This window comes from Sinocyclocheilus grahami, unplaced genomic scaffold (assembly GCF_001515645.1).
Source record: "Sinocyclocheilus grahami isolate Dianchi unplaced genomic scaffold, SAMN03320097.WGS_v1.1 scaffold1869.1, whole genome shotgun sequence".
NCBI classification, from domain to species: Eukaryota; Metazoa; Chordata; class Actinopteri; order Cypriniformes; family Cyprinidae; genus Sinocyclocheilus; species Sinocyclocheilus grahami.
Window position 1 is genome coordinate 63,079 of NW_015507048.1, and position 16,054 is coordinate 79,132.

The window sequence follows — 16,054 nt, forward strand, 5'->3', positions numbered from 1 at the left end:
CACACACACACACACACACACACACTCATTCACACACACACACACACACACACACACACACACACACGATCATCTGCTGCAGACTGTGGTTTCTGTCAGATTCAGGCAACACGAGGAAAGTGTGGAGCAAAAGTGCTGCTGTTGCGACAGCATGAGGAACAGAGAAACACACAGACCCACAGCAGAAACCACACACTCTCACACACCTTCACTCATGACTTACTGACACTCAAACAGCACAAACTTCCTCTAGTCATGAGACATGTTCTCTCGGTCCTGACTAACAGCCTCCTGATGAACACTGATGAGCCTGACACGTCCAGCTGACTTTATCTAGATGATCGACTGGATATCATCATAACCGGATTAATTTAGCCTTTAAGCTGTCAATTATTTTCTGATTAGTCAATTAATCCTTTAATTTACCAACAAATATTAACCATAACTTTTGCAATTAACCTTTCAACACTTTTGTCAAACAATTTTTCAAAATATTACTTTACAAAAATAAATAATTAATAAATAAATAAATAAAAGGAAGTGCATCTATCAGTAGTACACGTCCATGATGTTCAGTCAATGTGTGACTGCGTCTGACAACCTTTCCTCACAGCTGCGAGTCTTCAAATGTGTTGTTCATTCAGCTGCTTGAATACATATCTGTATGCACGAACAGCTGAAGTCACAACCGTGTTCTCACTCAGCTCAGCATAACGGCAGCATCAAACACAGCCATGTCCACAACACCAGGAAGTTTCGGCACTATTGACATGTGCTCACACATTATATAACTAGCTGACCAGTGCGGTTCTGTTCATACAGCTTTGCTGAAATGTGCAGGTGTCGGTTCGGTTAAGGAAAGCGGTCATCACGATCATAAAAAACAAAAATGCTGTATGAATGCGAGTGTATTTAGCAGCGTTGTCATATCACCCATTGATCTGCTCTAGGGAGTGTTCTGCGTGAAACATGACAGGAGATTGGAGACGAACACAAACACAAACAACAGCACATTCCAAACAAAACTACATATTCACATAATCAGCGGCATTATGTTGGCATGTCGTTTCATCGCTCTCATACAGACCCCCCATCATTACAGGAGTTTGCACAAATAAAACAGCATGACATGGCTGAGCTTCTGGTTGGCTGAGAGGAACCATGGGCCGATTGGCTGTGTAAAATAACAGTAGAGATTTTACGCTGATCTCTGGCAGCTGATGATCTTCAGTTAGTCAGAAAAGCACTGGCTTACTCGAGTATTACTAAAACTAAACACTTACTCAAACTTTTGCGTTTCATTTAGCACTAGAGTAAATGTTAGACAGACGTTCATATGCTGTGAGGGTCACTCTGACTTCAGGACATATGATATGGATCATCAGACACTGAAGGGTGTTGGCCGGGGTCAGGGGTCAGGGTTCAGGGTTCAGAGGTCAGACTCACCCTGGAAGGACTGTCTGGCTCTCTCCACCAGCTCCTCGATGGGGTAACTGGCCAGATCTCCTCTGGCGTGTTTGGTTTTGCAGTACGTGCAAGCGTTCAGACAGCTGTGGGACAGGGAGAGAAAGAGAGGATCATAAACATCAGGAGCGATACATACGCACTGATGATGAGTGTGACAGATATCAACATGTCTGAACACTGAGAAGATTGGCGGTCCAGATGAACCTCCTGTGCAGGTCATATTTAACTAACAAAACCAACAGAAGCTTTGCTTTGCATAAAGACAATGAACTTACTTTAAGGAACATTAAAGGGGTCATATGATGATGCTAAAAAGAACATTATTTTGTGTATTTGGTGTAATGAAATGTGTTTATGCAGTTTAAGGTTCAAAAAACACATTATTTTCCACATACTGTACATTATTGTTTCTCCTCTATGCCCCGTCTTTCTGAAACACGTCGATTGTTACAAAGCTCATCGGTCTGAAAAGCGAGGTGTGCTGTGATTGGCCAGCTATCCAGTGTGTTGTGATTGGCCGAATACCTCAAGCATGTGACGGAAATGTCACGCCCCTCACCATACTGTGATGTAGTGTCCCGGCACGATGAGACAACACCAATAAAACCCATTATAAGCGAGGCATTTGTTGCATCCAGTGGGGACATAATTACTGATGCAAGTGTCATACAGGCAGTGTGTGTTCATTCACATGGCTTTTTGCGCTGTTTGCTGCGACTAAATCTTCCATCAGACCTTCTCACTGATGAACTGTAATGAATCCAAACATGATCTCAATTGTACTAGACTAAAATCCTCAGACTTTCACTCAACTAAAACTTGACTAAAAGAACAGGATAGGCTGACTAAAAAGAACATTTGATACAGGACTGAAACTAAGACTGAGACTGCTCTCATTAGTTACAAATGACCTGCTCTTCTCATCTGATCGTGGTTGTATCTCTCTATTAGTGCTACTGGATCTTAGTGCTGCATTTGACATTATCGACCACAACATTCTTTTGAATAGACTAGAAAATTATGATGGCATTAGAGGAAGTGCATTAGCATGGTTCAAATCGTATTTATATGACCGCCATCAATTCGTAGCAGTGAATGAAGAGGTATCATATAGAGTATGGAGTGCAGTATGGAGTTCCTCAAGGCTCAGTACTAGGGCCATTACTCTTCACGCTTTACATGTTACCCTTGGGAGAGATCATCAGGAAACACTGTGTTAGCTTTCACTGTTATGCTGATGATACTCGGCTCTACATTTCTTCGCTGCCCGGCGAAACATTCCAATTTGAAAAACTAATGGAATGAACAGTCGAAATAAACTGGATTACTCAATTTCCTACTGCTAAATTAAAAACAAAAACAGAGGTTTTATTTAATGGACCAAAAACCTCTGCATGTAATAACCTAAAACACTGTCTAACACTCGATGGCTGCTCTGTAAATTCTTCGTCATCAGTTAGGAACCTAGGTGTGCTATTTGATAGCAATCTTTCCTTTGAAAGCCATATTTCTAGCATTTGTAAAACCAAATTTTTCCATCTTAAAAATATATCTAAATTACAACCCATGCTCTCAATGTCAAATGCAGAAATGTTAATCCATGCGTTCATGACCTCAAGGTTAGATTATTGTAATGCTTTATTGGGTGGTTGTTCTGCACGCTTAATAAACAAACTCCAGCTGGTCCAAAATGCAGCAGCTAGAGTTCTTACTAGAACCAGGAAGTATGACCATATTAGCCCGGTTCTGTCAACACTGCACTGGCTCCCTGTTGAACATCGAATACATTTTAAAATCTTGCTTATTACTTACAAAGCCCTGACTGGTTTAGCACCTCAATACCTGAGCGGGCTCATATCGCATTATTATGCTTTACGTCCACTACTATCCCAAAACTCTGGCCATTTGATAATACCTAGAATATCAAAATCAACTGCGGGCGGCAGATCCTTTTCCTATTTAGCTCCCAAACTCTGGAATAACCTACCTATCATTGTTCGGGAGGCAGACACACTCTGTCAGTTTAAATCTATATTAAAGACCCATCTCGTTAAACTGGTTTACACATAACACACTAACACATTTCTAATATTAAAATCCGTTAAAGGATTTTTAGGCTGCATTAATTAGGTCAACCGGAGCCGGGAACACTTCTCATAACACCCGATGTCCGATCTGTTTCTCTCTTATTCCGAGGTCACCGTAGCCACCAGATCCAGTCTGTATCCAGATCAGATGGTCACTGCAGTCACCCGGATCCAGTACGTATTCAGACCAGATGGCGGATCAGCACCTAGACAGGAGCACCACAGCCCTGAACGTCAGCGGAAACCAGGACAACTAGATGAGCCCCAGATACAGATCCCCTGTAAAGACCTTGTCTCAGACGACCACCGGGACAAGACCACAGGAACCAGATGAGTCCTCTGCACAATCTGACTTTGCTGCAGCCTGGGACTTAACTGCTGGTTTCGTCTGGTCAGAGGAGAACTGGCCCCCGACTGAGCCTGGTTTCTCCCAAGGTTTTTTCTCCATTCTGTCACCGATGGAGTTTAGGTTGCTTGCTGCTGTCGCCTCTGGCTTGCTTAGTTGGGGACACCTGACTGATTGCACAGACACTATTGGAGCTGAACTGGATGATGACATCACTGAATCATCAATTAACTGACTTTATCTGGAAAATTACTCTGTTATTGTCCTCTTGCATTATTGACAAACAATTTTCCTGTTGACACTAAAGCTGCTTTAACACAATTAACTAACAATCAGTATTGTATAAAGCGCTACATAAATAAAGGTGACTTGACTGAATTAAAAGCCTCACACTCACAGACAGACTCCAGCAGAATGAACGGGGCCCACCGCTTTACTCCTCACTGGGCCACACAACAGCAAAACGCAGAAAACAGCACCAATTAAAGTCAAAGCCTCACTTTAGCTTAAGTTTGTTGTTTTCTTGCACACGTTTGGCTGAGAGGTAAAGAGTCTTGTCTATGCGTTTCAGAGTGCTGATCAATAAGTGTCTGGCAGGACTTTTTGCTGTTTGTTTGCTGAATGAGCTCCACCGAGAGCCGACTGGACGGGAGCTCTGAGCCTCGAGCGCGTCTCGCCTTTCATCAGCGCTGTCGATGAAGCCCCTTCCGGACCAGATCTCTGCCGGGGAGTCAGGACTGTCCAGGAGCTCAGAGGAGAGAGTTCAAAACGCTAGACTGCCGTGAGGAGCATCATTAGAGAACAGCAGCCAGCATTGCCTCCCCTCCAGCAACTCCGCGAAAGTGCTGAGCTAGAGACGCGTCTGTGGAGCCTCATTACCGCTCCTAAAGCTGGAGATGTTCCTCGCTGAAACACAGGTTTAACAAACACACAACTGCATGTGTAAACACTACTGAACATGGTGATATTTGCTCCAATCTACTGCCTTCATTAGTGTTAATTTTGTCAGCTGTTTTTTTTGTCTTCATCTTAGTCCTGTGTCAAATATCCTTTTTAGTTTTGACCATATAAAAGTTTATTTTATCATAGTTTTGTTTTTGTTTTTTTAGCCAAGTTTTTTCAATCAAAGTCTGGGAATTTTAGTCTAGTTTCAGCAAGTGCACACTTTTTTATCATATTTTAGTCATTCTGCATTCTGATAATCACAATTATTTTGCTTAAAATAATAATAGCGATTACTGATCGTGATTGTTGTCATTTGAGAATCAGACAAGCACAAATTAAGAGAATGCAGACTCAAACACATGCTTTATTGATCTCATCGTTTCCTGATTGATTATATTATCCGAAATATAAACACACTATCTACATTAGAAAAACTGGTAAAAAGCAAAAGCAGTGACATTCCTGATATTAATTTCAATAATTACAAATTATATCCATGTCTTTCTATTAAAACAACAACAAAAAGACATATTCCTCTAACTTCACAAGCCCAACAGCTAAACGCTGATCCTCCATGGATTGCATGTGACTATGGGAAGGCTTTATTATTTCAAAGGGAACTAGAAGATTAAATATCAAGACCAGATGACCAGAGACAACATTACTACAATACATCATGTGTCATTCACCGGTGAGAAAACGTTATAGTACAGTTAGTAGAAGTACTACGATACCAGGAAGGAAGATCAGGTTTTTGATGTTTGCCTGCCATTCTCTCTCTGTCTGCACAGCATACGTGAACAATCAGAGTGCGCAGAGGTATGCAAATACATATCTGAGGCAGATAGGAAAGTCAATCAAAATGCTCGGAACGAGTGTTCCTACGCCTTCCACAGAATATATAAATACATATAAATACATTTAGACCACTTAACTTAAAGGGATTGACACTCCTAATTGAGATTGTAGATAGAGTGTCAATGGTCCATTTGAGAGATAGGTGGCGGTAATGCTCTTATAAGCCTGCGATCCGCCGTAAAGCAAGACGACAACGACGCCGGCTGTTGAGGACGCGCTCAGGACAGATCAGACATTGCAGTGCATCAGAGGTAAAAAAACGATATACATACTGTTCAGTTTCTTGCACAGACTGATTGTTTTGTGTCTTTACACATCAATGTATTGTCTCGAGCTGCAGGGTTCAATTTGGTTTTGTTTGTGTATGTTTTTTTTTTATTCTCAAAGCTGTGACTCTATTCACTTCCATTATACGACTGACAGACTGCAACGGTTTGAGTTAAAAATCTCCGTTTGTGTTCTACTGAAGAAACAAAGTCACCTAAATCTTGGATGCCCTGGGGGTAAGCAGATAAACATCACATTTTCATTTTTGGGTGAACTATCCCTTTAATGATTGCTATCGGGATGTGAAGAGACTTTCAACCAGCATAACAAAAATGTTTCTGAAGACAATCACCTATTGCACCTTTAATGTGAAACGAGCCCAGTAACATGGATCAAACTCACCGTACCCCAGTGGGCTCGCCGTCCTACACAGAGCTTTCACATTAAACCAACCCATGTCTACCTCCACCACGAACACCCCTGACCTATCACAGAGGCACAGGCAGCATTCTGGGTAATCTATATACTTGAAGTCCTGTCTTACACAATTCCAGGAGAATGTTGCCTCAGTAGTAATAGAGCGAGAGATAATGAACAGAGATGGCTGACGCAGCAATTGCAGCGCTTGAAGGGTTTGAAGTGTATTTCAGTCATGTTACAGAATCCGAGGGCCGTTCTTTCTCTGCATTCATCCTCACGTCCCGTCTGAGCTGAGATTCATGCACATTTGAGCAGATCTACAGCATTCGGTGCATCACTGGTTATTGATACAGGTGCTGCGTGATTTCATTATCGATAGATCCACAAGCGCAGGAACAACCGCAGCATCTTAAGACGCTTGCCAGGAGCTCTGGGTTTCTGCAGATCTGATGAAAGTAAATTTAAAACCTTTTTAAGACCAAGTAAAGAAAATCTAAGGAATAACTCAAATGGAACAAAATACATCAATATGGTCTCTAAATGTAAATGTCTCGTATTATCAACACTTCACAGTTTGAAAATACAACTTTGGCAGCTCTCTATTACTTTTAAATCCATTTTACAAACAAACAAACAAATAAGCAAGCAAGCAAGCTTAAGGCTTGACTATCTCTTTTCCCAAACACTAGAATATGGAAATAACTTTTACAGTACCTTCTGAACACATTGCAAAAAGTGATGCTCTTCTTAGTATTTCTGTCTCGTCTAAAGACTCTTCAAACAAGATACATTTACTGGAGATGCAAAATGACAAAAAAAGTCATCTGGTTTTATGATAAATTGATCAAAATTAAGTGAGTTTATGATTAAATCAAGAACAAATATTTGTCAATGGGCTAACAAAAATCTACTTAATTCACAGGGAAACATAATATGTTTATTTTGCATCTCAAGTACATATCTGCATTGAAACATTTTTATTTTTTCCTCAGTTCATGCAACATTTAATGCCACGACTTTATGAATTGCTTCCTGCTCTGATTTAAGACCTTTTTAGGCCTTCCTTAATCTGAGGAAGGGCAAATCAAGACTTTTTAGGACCCTCAGAAACTCTCTCTCATGACACACCACAAGATCCGTCAATATCAGCTAGTGCAGGTGAACATGCAAAGCTTGTAGAGCTCCTCAATAGGCCCTTTCGCACCGCTTTAGTTCCAGAACTAAACGTACGGTACTAATGTACTGGGACGATTTTGCGCGAACTATTTCACAGTACTATTTAAAGGGTTGCATTCGCACTGACAGTGTGTACTAAGAAGTGACGTAAGCCGGTCAACAATGTAAACAAAGAACAACATTACATTATTAGGAGGATGGAGGACGCTGTGATCGGAGCTGTGTTTTTGTTGTGTCTCGCGGGTTTCACAATAATGGACATGGAAAGTCGACGTATACGTAAAGCGATTGAAAGAACGGAAAAGAGGACTAAGAATCTCCAACAACAACCGGCAGTGCTACATTTGCTACAAGTACCTGCACTTCAGCGTCCGTCCATCTATCGCTGTTCTCCATAGCTACTTGTGAAATAAGCTGACATGCTTACAGTATGTTTACACAGCGTTTTAAATCATGGCGGGTGAGGGCGTTTTCATACGCGTTTGGCCAATCAATGTCTACTTACGTCACGATTAGTACCAGTTGTGCTGGTTAGACCCTGCTCCGGAGTAGGAGCTAATTTGGTTCTCGAAAAAGGCAGTCCGGTACTAAAATTACTCCCAGTTCCGGCGGTGCGAACACGCCGAAAAGTGGGTAGTTCCACAATTAGTTCTGGTACTATGAAAAGGTTCCTGCGGTGCGAAAGGCCCTAATGGGTTTGACTACAGGACATCGAGGGAGCTGACACAGTACTACAACCGTTTAGTGCACAAAAGTAAAACAAAAACTATCCATAACATCCATTGTTACACTGTATTATTTATTACAACTATGAACTGCAAAATGATTGTAAAATCATGAAAGTTTACTTCACTCAAGCTCTGACATTAACAACAGAAGATACGGGAAGAGTTTTCTCCTCCTTGTTTAATTCTGTTTATTCTGCTATCGTAACTATACAGTTTCAGCATTAGCATTCATCATTGTTCTCCGCCCCTGCGACCCATCAGAACAGAGCCGAGACCCGGTTGTGGGGTCTGTTCCATTCGCACTGATAAACAGGCTCATTTATGAAGCTCCACAGGTTCTGTTCTCTCCACGCGGACAGCACAAAATATAAGGGCCTGATTAGACACCTGCAGTAAATAATTTCTTAATTACTTCTGCTGAAAGCCGCTCGCCACGGCTGCATCCGCCTGTCATTAATTACACCAGCGATACATGCGGACAATATACTTCATCACAGCGCCGGGACTAACGGGCCCCTGGTGAGACTAACCCGCTTTACTCTTTGTTACCTATTCAACAGTCCTGTGACAGTAAGACAATGCTGAGAGCTCCCCAGATGCTCCCCGCTCCCTCAATTTATTAATTTGAGCCCCAGCGAGTGAGACTTACGCTGACCCCCGCCAGCAGAGCAGACGCCCATGAGACACGTGATAACAGCTCGCAGGAGCACGGTGAGACGGCGGCTTGTTTGGGGTTTACTTAAGAACGTAATTAAAGAAGTTTGAACTGCGAGGTTCACAGCTCTGCCAGCAGTTCATCATTGTGTTTGAAGGACGGAGGAAAGTCAACTGGGCTGAGAGAAAAAGCTTCAGAAAGAGACAGAAACTGATCAACACTGCAGTGCTACGACACTCAGAACCTCTGCAGAACATCACTGAAGAATTAAACAGCTACAGGATTCGGTTTTCATAATCTGATGACAAGAAAATTAACAACCTCAACCAACTGCATAAACACAGGAAAAACCTCGGGCAGGATTCACGAGAGCCGTCTGAAAGACTGAAAGACAAATGAACGAATAGCTGGGTTTGTCTTCCATGTCTGGAGGGAATCTGAGAGATGATTATGTTCTTCTCCATTAATTGGACCCAGTTTAAAAGAGTAGCTTTTATCCAGAGCAGAGCAGGCTGAGCAGAAACAGCATGTGACCGTTTCCAGCTGAGTTGGGAACCAATGACTAAAAGACAAAGCCGTATAAATGGACTGCCAACATCCATGTCCAAGTGATCAAGCAGATCATATGGGCCGAGAAGGGACTCAGATTGTAAACCATCCACTCCATTTTCTCCCATCAGACACCTGGAGCATGGCCCAAAGTAAAACATGAGGTAAAACGGGACACCTCTTCTGGTTGCTGCTCTCCGATCCGAGACCTGCCATCCAGCAAACATCACACTGAAGCAGAAAGAGCAGGGTTGTGTTTTCCTCTCTTACTCCCAAACAGCACGGTCAAACCCTAACGGAGGAGATTCAAGCATCTCTGTGAGGCTTCATTTGCTGACAGCTTTGTCTTCACTGTATTCTTCGTGTTTGTGCCACTGAAGTAATCTCAGGTTTTCCATAACGGCATGTTTACCGTCGCCTCGCGTCTCCCAGCAGTTTTCCCAGTAATCTCATAATTGAAGAGTAATCTGCTGGTGATCAGTGTTGATGCAGCGTTTGTTTGCTGAGAGGAAAACAGAAAGTTGGCTGTTAATTAAAGTGGATGTGGAGGCTGTAATCCGCAAGCGTCCGAGCGCTGATCCTGGAAACATGTGCTGAGAGCACACGCCAACACCATCATACGTGTTCAGGTTTAGCTCTTACTACTTTCCTGCCGGTGCCAAAGCTCTCGAATGCTCTTATAATAACCCTGAAATAATATCTGATATCTGGAGTCAGTGTTGGCCTAACAAACAGACGCATGTTCCAGTGAAATACACTTTACTGTACATCCATACACATTAATGAAACACTCACAGATCCGGTGACCTGAAGGGACAATGGCAGAACAAACTCATTGGTGTTATATGTGTGACTTTCAGAGCGGTTTACAGTTAGTTTCGTCAGGCAGTGTATTAGCAAACACTCACAACTCCTCTCGTTTTGAAGAAAACTCTTGAAGACGAGGCCCAACATTTTCTTTAATCAATCCATGATGTAGTTTTTTGTTGTTGCTTGTCTTCAATAATGTTGGAATATATTAGTTGGATTGGTTTTTGCAGTTGTATCTAAATTGAAATCAAGAATTGTAAAATTGCATCGGTGTCTAAAATTTTGGAGTCACAAGCTTATTTATTAGAATACAAGGTTACATGGGTCCAAAAAAAAGCATGTATGTATGTGTGTATCCAGGCCAATAGAAAAAATCCTCAATGTTGAGCCTTGCAATCACATGTGAAACACTCAAATTCCTCTGAGCACCGAATCAGTGTTTGCAGCAGTGTTTACAGGGTGATATGTCCAGCAGCCCAAGACTGGGTGTCCACTGAAGCTAAGCAAGGCTGAGCTGGTCAGTCCTAACGCCCCAGTGATGGGGATACTATACTGTCAACAAGCACCGTCCTTCGGATGAGATGTTAACCGAGGTCCTGACTCTCTGTGGTCATTAAAAATCCCAGGATGTCTTTCAAAAAGAGTAGAGGTGTGACCCCGGCATCCTGGCCAAACTCGCCCATTGGCCTCTGACCATCATGGCCTCCTAACCATCCCCATATCTGCTGATCGGCTTCATCACTCTGTCTCCTCTCCACCAGTAAGCTGGTGGGCGTTCTGGCGCACTATGACTGCCGTCGCTTCATCCAGGTGATGCTGCACACTGCTGGTGGATGAGGAGATCCCCCTCACAATGTAAAGCGCTTTGAGTGCCTAGAAAAGCGTTATATACATGTAAGGAATTCTTATTTAGTTAACTCGCACTACTGACTGTTACGTCACTTCCTGTTTGTTGCTGCCGTGTGGTTTGAGTTTGAGCTCCGTCAAGTTAATTCTTTATTATTATTATTTGCTCATGTTTTTGTTGTCCTGCACACAGATGCATCTCTTCCCTTAATGAGTGTCATTCTCCACAGTCCAGTGAACACTTACAGACCAGATCGCATCTCACGCTCCACTCCACACACGCTCAATCCCAGCAGCCCTCAGCTGGCATGAGAGAGACACCTGCGGGCCTCAGCGCAGAGCAAACACCTCCCTTCACCTCTCATGAAGCCAGAAACAACAATCAGCACAATTACAGCTCTGTCTTAGGTGCCTGCCATAAAATCTCATCATATGTGTTTATTAAACCATTATTAATATTAAATCATTAAAATGTAAACCAGTGAAATTTGTGAAACACTGAGCTGATGATGACATCACTGAATCAACGATGAGCTGACTGTTGCCATCTTTTTAGAGCTGCTTTGCAGCAGAATTGGATTGTGTTCGCATCATTGAAACATTTTCTTGATTAACACTGTAAAGCTGCTTTGAAACAACATGCAAAGTATAAAGTGCCATATAAATAAAGGTGACTTGACAAATCAACCAAAAACCAAAACCCCTAAGAATACTAATTTGCTGCAGGACTGGAAATTTTTAAAGAAAATCCAATCTTTCAGATGTGAACTAGGTGACTAATCAAACACAAGTAAATGAAACTGATCATGCGAATCATCATTTCAGGTTCAGTTTAAGTAGCTGCTGTAGGTACAGCTGAGGAGACGTCCTCACATTCACCTTCATCTTACGGTTCAACTTCGCACTTAAATTATTAGACTGTTAATATTATTTATAGTAAATAAATAAAATCTCCTTTGCTAGTGGATTCAGTAAAGAGAGCTTTAGCTTGGCTTTGAATGGCTGGATTCCCTGTCTGTGTTTCACTGCAGAGCCGGACTGTGAAGACTGTAACATTAGGAGAGGATGGATGACCGCTGTAAGAGCTCATGCTGACCAAACGTGCAGCCAGTGATCATCCAGACGGCCTGCGAGTGAAGCACCTCTCTACCAGTGGGAACCGAGCGGCCGGTCCTCAGTAGATGTTCGCGCTCCGCAGCTGCTGGATGAGGCAGTGGCCATCGTCACAGACTGACTGGAGAATCCTTCATCTGTGCTGAGCTCATGACCCTATCTCACAAGAAAGCCCACCGCATTCATAACGGCAGGCGACCCGCAGGAATAACCGCCTCGTATTTCCAGGCCAGCCGCGAGTCTGATGAGAGCTATTGTTTGCTGTCATCCGGCGTCACCGCAGGGAATAGAGCCGTCCGGCAGCAGAATCATTCAGGAAGCAGCCGACCCTCCAGGGGCCCGAGGGCCGAGTCAGCAGGGGCCCGACCATCAGGGGACGACACACACGCTATGAGACTCCAGCGGCGGAGACATCACCAATACCTGCTCATCTACATCAGCACAGACAGAGACACGCTGCCCTAGTTCTCCTCAAACACATGAGAAACTACTGCCAACAGCATGAGCTAAACTGTTTGGCCCTGGAAACAATGAACATAAATAATCCACTGAACAGGATTGTGAGATAATCCCTGAAAAATGGAGACGGAGATGAAGATCCCTAACGCTCAGATTCATTCTGCTGCCCTGAGCAACACAGACCAAAACAGATCATATCATCAATCTCACAAAGCCACACATCAGATTACAGGCGTCTTCAGAGCCAATTACTGACCTCAACACTCGCTCACGCACTATTATCCACTGCATCCTAACAGCTCCTGTATGGGGGAAAGGGCACGTCATATGGCACGACAGCCATAACAGATTTATCTTATTGTGCAGAGTTTTCTTTTTTTTTGTCCCTTTATCTAGAGTTTGGGAGTCATTCTTGTTCATTTTGGTGGTACTGTTGCCCCAAACCCCCATTAATTTCCGGTCCTGACTCCCACTCATTCATGTGTGTTATATAGAGTTCACACTTTGCAAACTGCCACATACAGTGTCATTAAAGGGGTGGTTGATTGTGATTTAACTTTTTTAATGTAAGTTCATGTGTAATGTTGCTGTTGAGCATAAACAATATCTGCAAAGTTACGACGCTGGAAGTTCAATGCAAACAGAGAGTCTTTTAAAATTCTGGCAGTTTAATGCCTACAAAAACGGCTCGTAGGGACTACAACGAGCTACTTCCCGGGTTCATGACATCACAAACACAGAAATTTACATAAACCCCGCCCCCGGGAACATGTAACGAAGGCGGGGTTTATGTAAAGTTCTCTGTTTGTGATGTCACCAACATCACAAACATTTTTTTTAAACGAAAGCATTAACATGTTAGACTGCACCCCATAAACACAATCAAGCCTAGAAAAAAAACAGTGAACCACCGCTTTAAACGAGACTATTGCTGATGGTTTAAGACTCATTAGATGGACGTTGAGTCCAGGCCAGTCAAGCTCATACTGCACTGATAAATGCCACCATGAGTAATTATTACACCCTCTGATAAACGAGCTGGAGAAAACTAAAACTCACACACAAATGAATCCTGCGATTCCTCCAGAGGCCAGCGATCGGCCCTCCGTTCACGCTCCAGCACAATAATGATTGCGACTGTAAAGACAGACCTTGTTTACGCATGCGAGGACACCAAAACACGGCAAGACCAAACACATGCAAACATGCTAAGATCCTGTGATGCTGAGAAAAACACAAAACAATCGTGGGAGCTCTTCTCTCTTCCACCGCTGACCTTCAGAGAACTAAGGACACGGAGAAACCCTTGATAGAACAGGGCAAACACATAATTAGCTCGACATTATTAAGTTCAGTTGAAGACTTAAGCTGGTTAGGAGGCATGAACGTCCATCAGACAGCAGACTGACGTCTCGTTAGCGTTAGGCTCCTGAGCAGAAGCAGACTATTATTGGAGTCATTCTGCACGATTCCAGCATCGACCAGCTGTTTCCATCCGCTGAGGCTGCTATAGACAGGCAGACTAGCTAATCAGTCAGAGTTGTGGTAACGGCCAACTAGTGCTCTTCAATCACTCGGGATTTAAGCAGCAGAGCAGCATCTGTCCCGCCTCCACGTGTCTCCACACAGAGAAGAGGAATAGAGGAGTGCAGACCGCAGGCCGAACCGCAGCGCCGCCACAGCTAAACTAGGTTAGCGCTCTGGCAGGTGTGCGCAGCGGCTAGAGGGGTCAGCGCTAGCGGGTCATCCTCCGCCTGCGGCCTGACAGAGCTCTACATCATCAGAACGACCAGCAGACAGATGCTTCACGAGCCAGAGATCAGCTCACAGAACGAAGAACGGGCATCGATAACCAGACAATAATGCAGGAAGTTTCATTCATAGATGCTAAATGCTTAGCATGCCAACTGAACGCTAAACATGAATCCAGGGCGCAAACGTGGAACGCCTTTCACTACTGATGGAGAACATGCTAATACTAAATACATGTAAACACAAGCAAATAGAAAGAACAGCAACAACAACAACTGTGCGTGTGCTATACATCACTACTCTCGTGAAATTTTGATCATTCCGTTCAGCACTAATTATTTATTTAACGTAACCGGAGCATAAACACATACTTGATAGTTACAGTCATGTGTTGGGTCAAGCTCAGTTCAGTTCACCAGCGCAGGACTGCAGTTAGTATTTAATTGATCTCTGCAATTCATTTATTGTTCAGGATCAACTACAATGGACTAAAATGGTTCAAAAGTGCACAGTTTTCATGCTTTCAGGCTCAGGAGGTCAGAGTTTCAGAAGATGCAGGAAGGTCAGGTGAAGCCTGGAGCTCAAACCATCTTTAGCTTCATGTTTGACTGCAGCCAAAGGCAAGATGCATTATTTATGTGTAAATATAACACCAACACAATGTAAACGGCATTCTACAGAGATATATTTAATACGTGTGACAACTGAAATAGATGAATTCAAGAACATCCGAATGAATTTATATGTTAATGGAGTTCTGTGAAGCTCTCTGGAGACAGACGGCTGATATTACAACCAATGAAGCTGAATATTAATGAGAGAATCCAAGGTCGAATTCTCATCAACAGCAATCGCCGGACATGAAGAGACTCCGGTGTTAGACGGTGAAATGTGTTTTATACACACAGAATAGTTGCTGTTTGTTTACCTAAACATCTCTGAACACTTCGTCTGCTCAGAAAACGACAGGGAAATGCATCTTGTGTGGAAATAAATGCATCTGGTGTTTCGTTTTGTCTCTCTTCCATAACGTGCTCCAGCAGCGGTGAGGAATCACTGACGACACAGCTGCTCCGGACTGGAGCGCAGCCAATGGGAACTCGCTAAACTAGCCAAAGCCATAAGCTAATATTCTTCACATGACACGTCTCTCTGATCAGAGCCGGACGAGCCAGAAAGAGCTGCAGACGAGTGACTCTCTCTGTAACACCAGACTTTGTCAAGATCATGTCTGCAACCGTCGTCTCACTCTTTCTCAGCATCTAACGGCATGAGCAGCGTTTGCAAGAATCCATGTGAAGATAAAAACTTTAGATGCGTCCCCTGCGCTCTTCTACTCCATCTTCCCATAATCCTTAGCAAACTGTGCTGAAGACAAAACTCACGGTACAGTGTCCATCTGCTGAAGCATAATATTGAAAGTAGAAAAAAAAAAGGCTCCTTTTTTGTTCAGATCAGATCTCTTGGAATCTGAATTCAGCTTAAATTTAAATTTTTCGTTCAGGGGTAAAAAATTAAAAAGCTTGAATATTGGATTTCTACATGTGGGCGGGAATTAAACGCCTCTTTCTGCTGA

At 43.1% G+C, this 16,054-nt stretch overlaps 1 protein-coding gene across 1 annotated transcript in view; it reads right to left on the reverse strand.

Annotated features, from left to right (window-relative positions):
• The window catches only part of LOC107573107 (threonylcarbamoyladenosine tRNA methylthiotransferase-like), a 112,116-nt gene that overhangs the window by 54,819 nt on the left and 41,243 nt on the right, over nt 1–16,054 (reverse strand). The window contains exon 7 of the mRNA XM_016259548.1: nt 1,447–1,550. Coding sequence (XP_016115034.1) covers nt 1,447–1,550 — 104 coding nt within the window. The remainder of the gene's footprint in view (nt 1–1,446; nt 1,551–16,054) is intronic.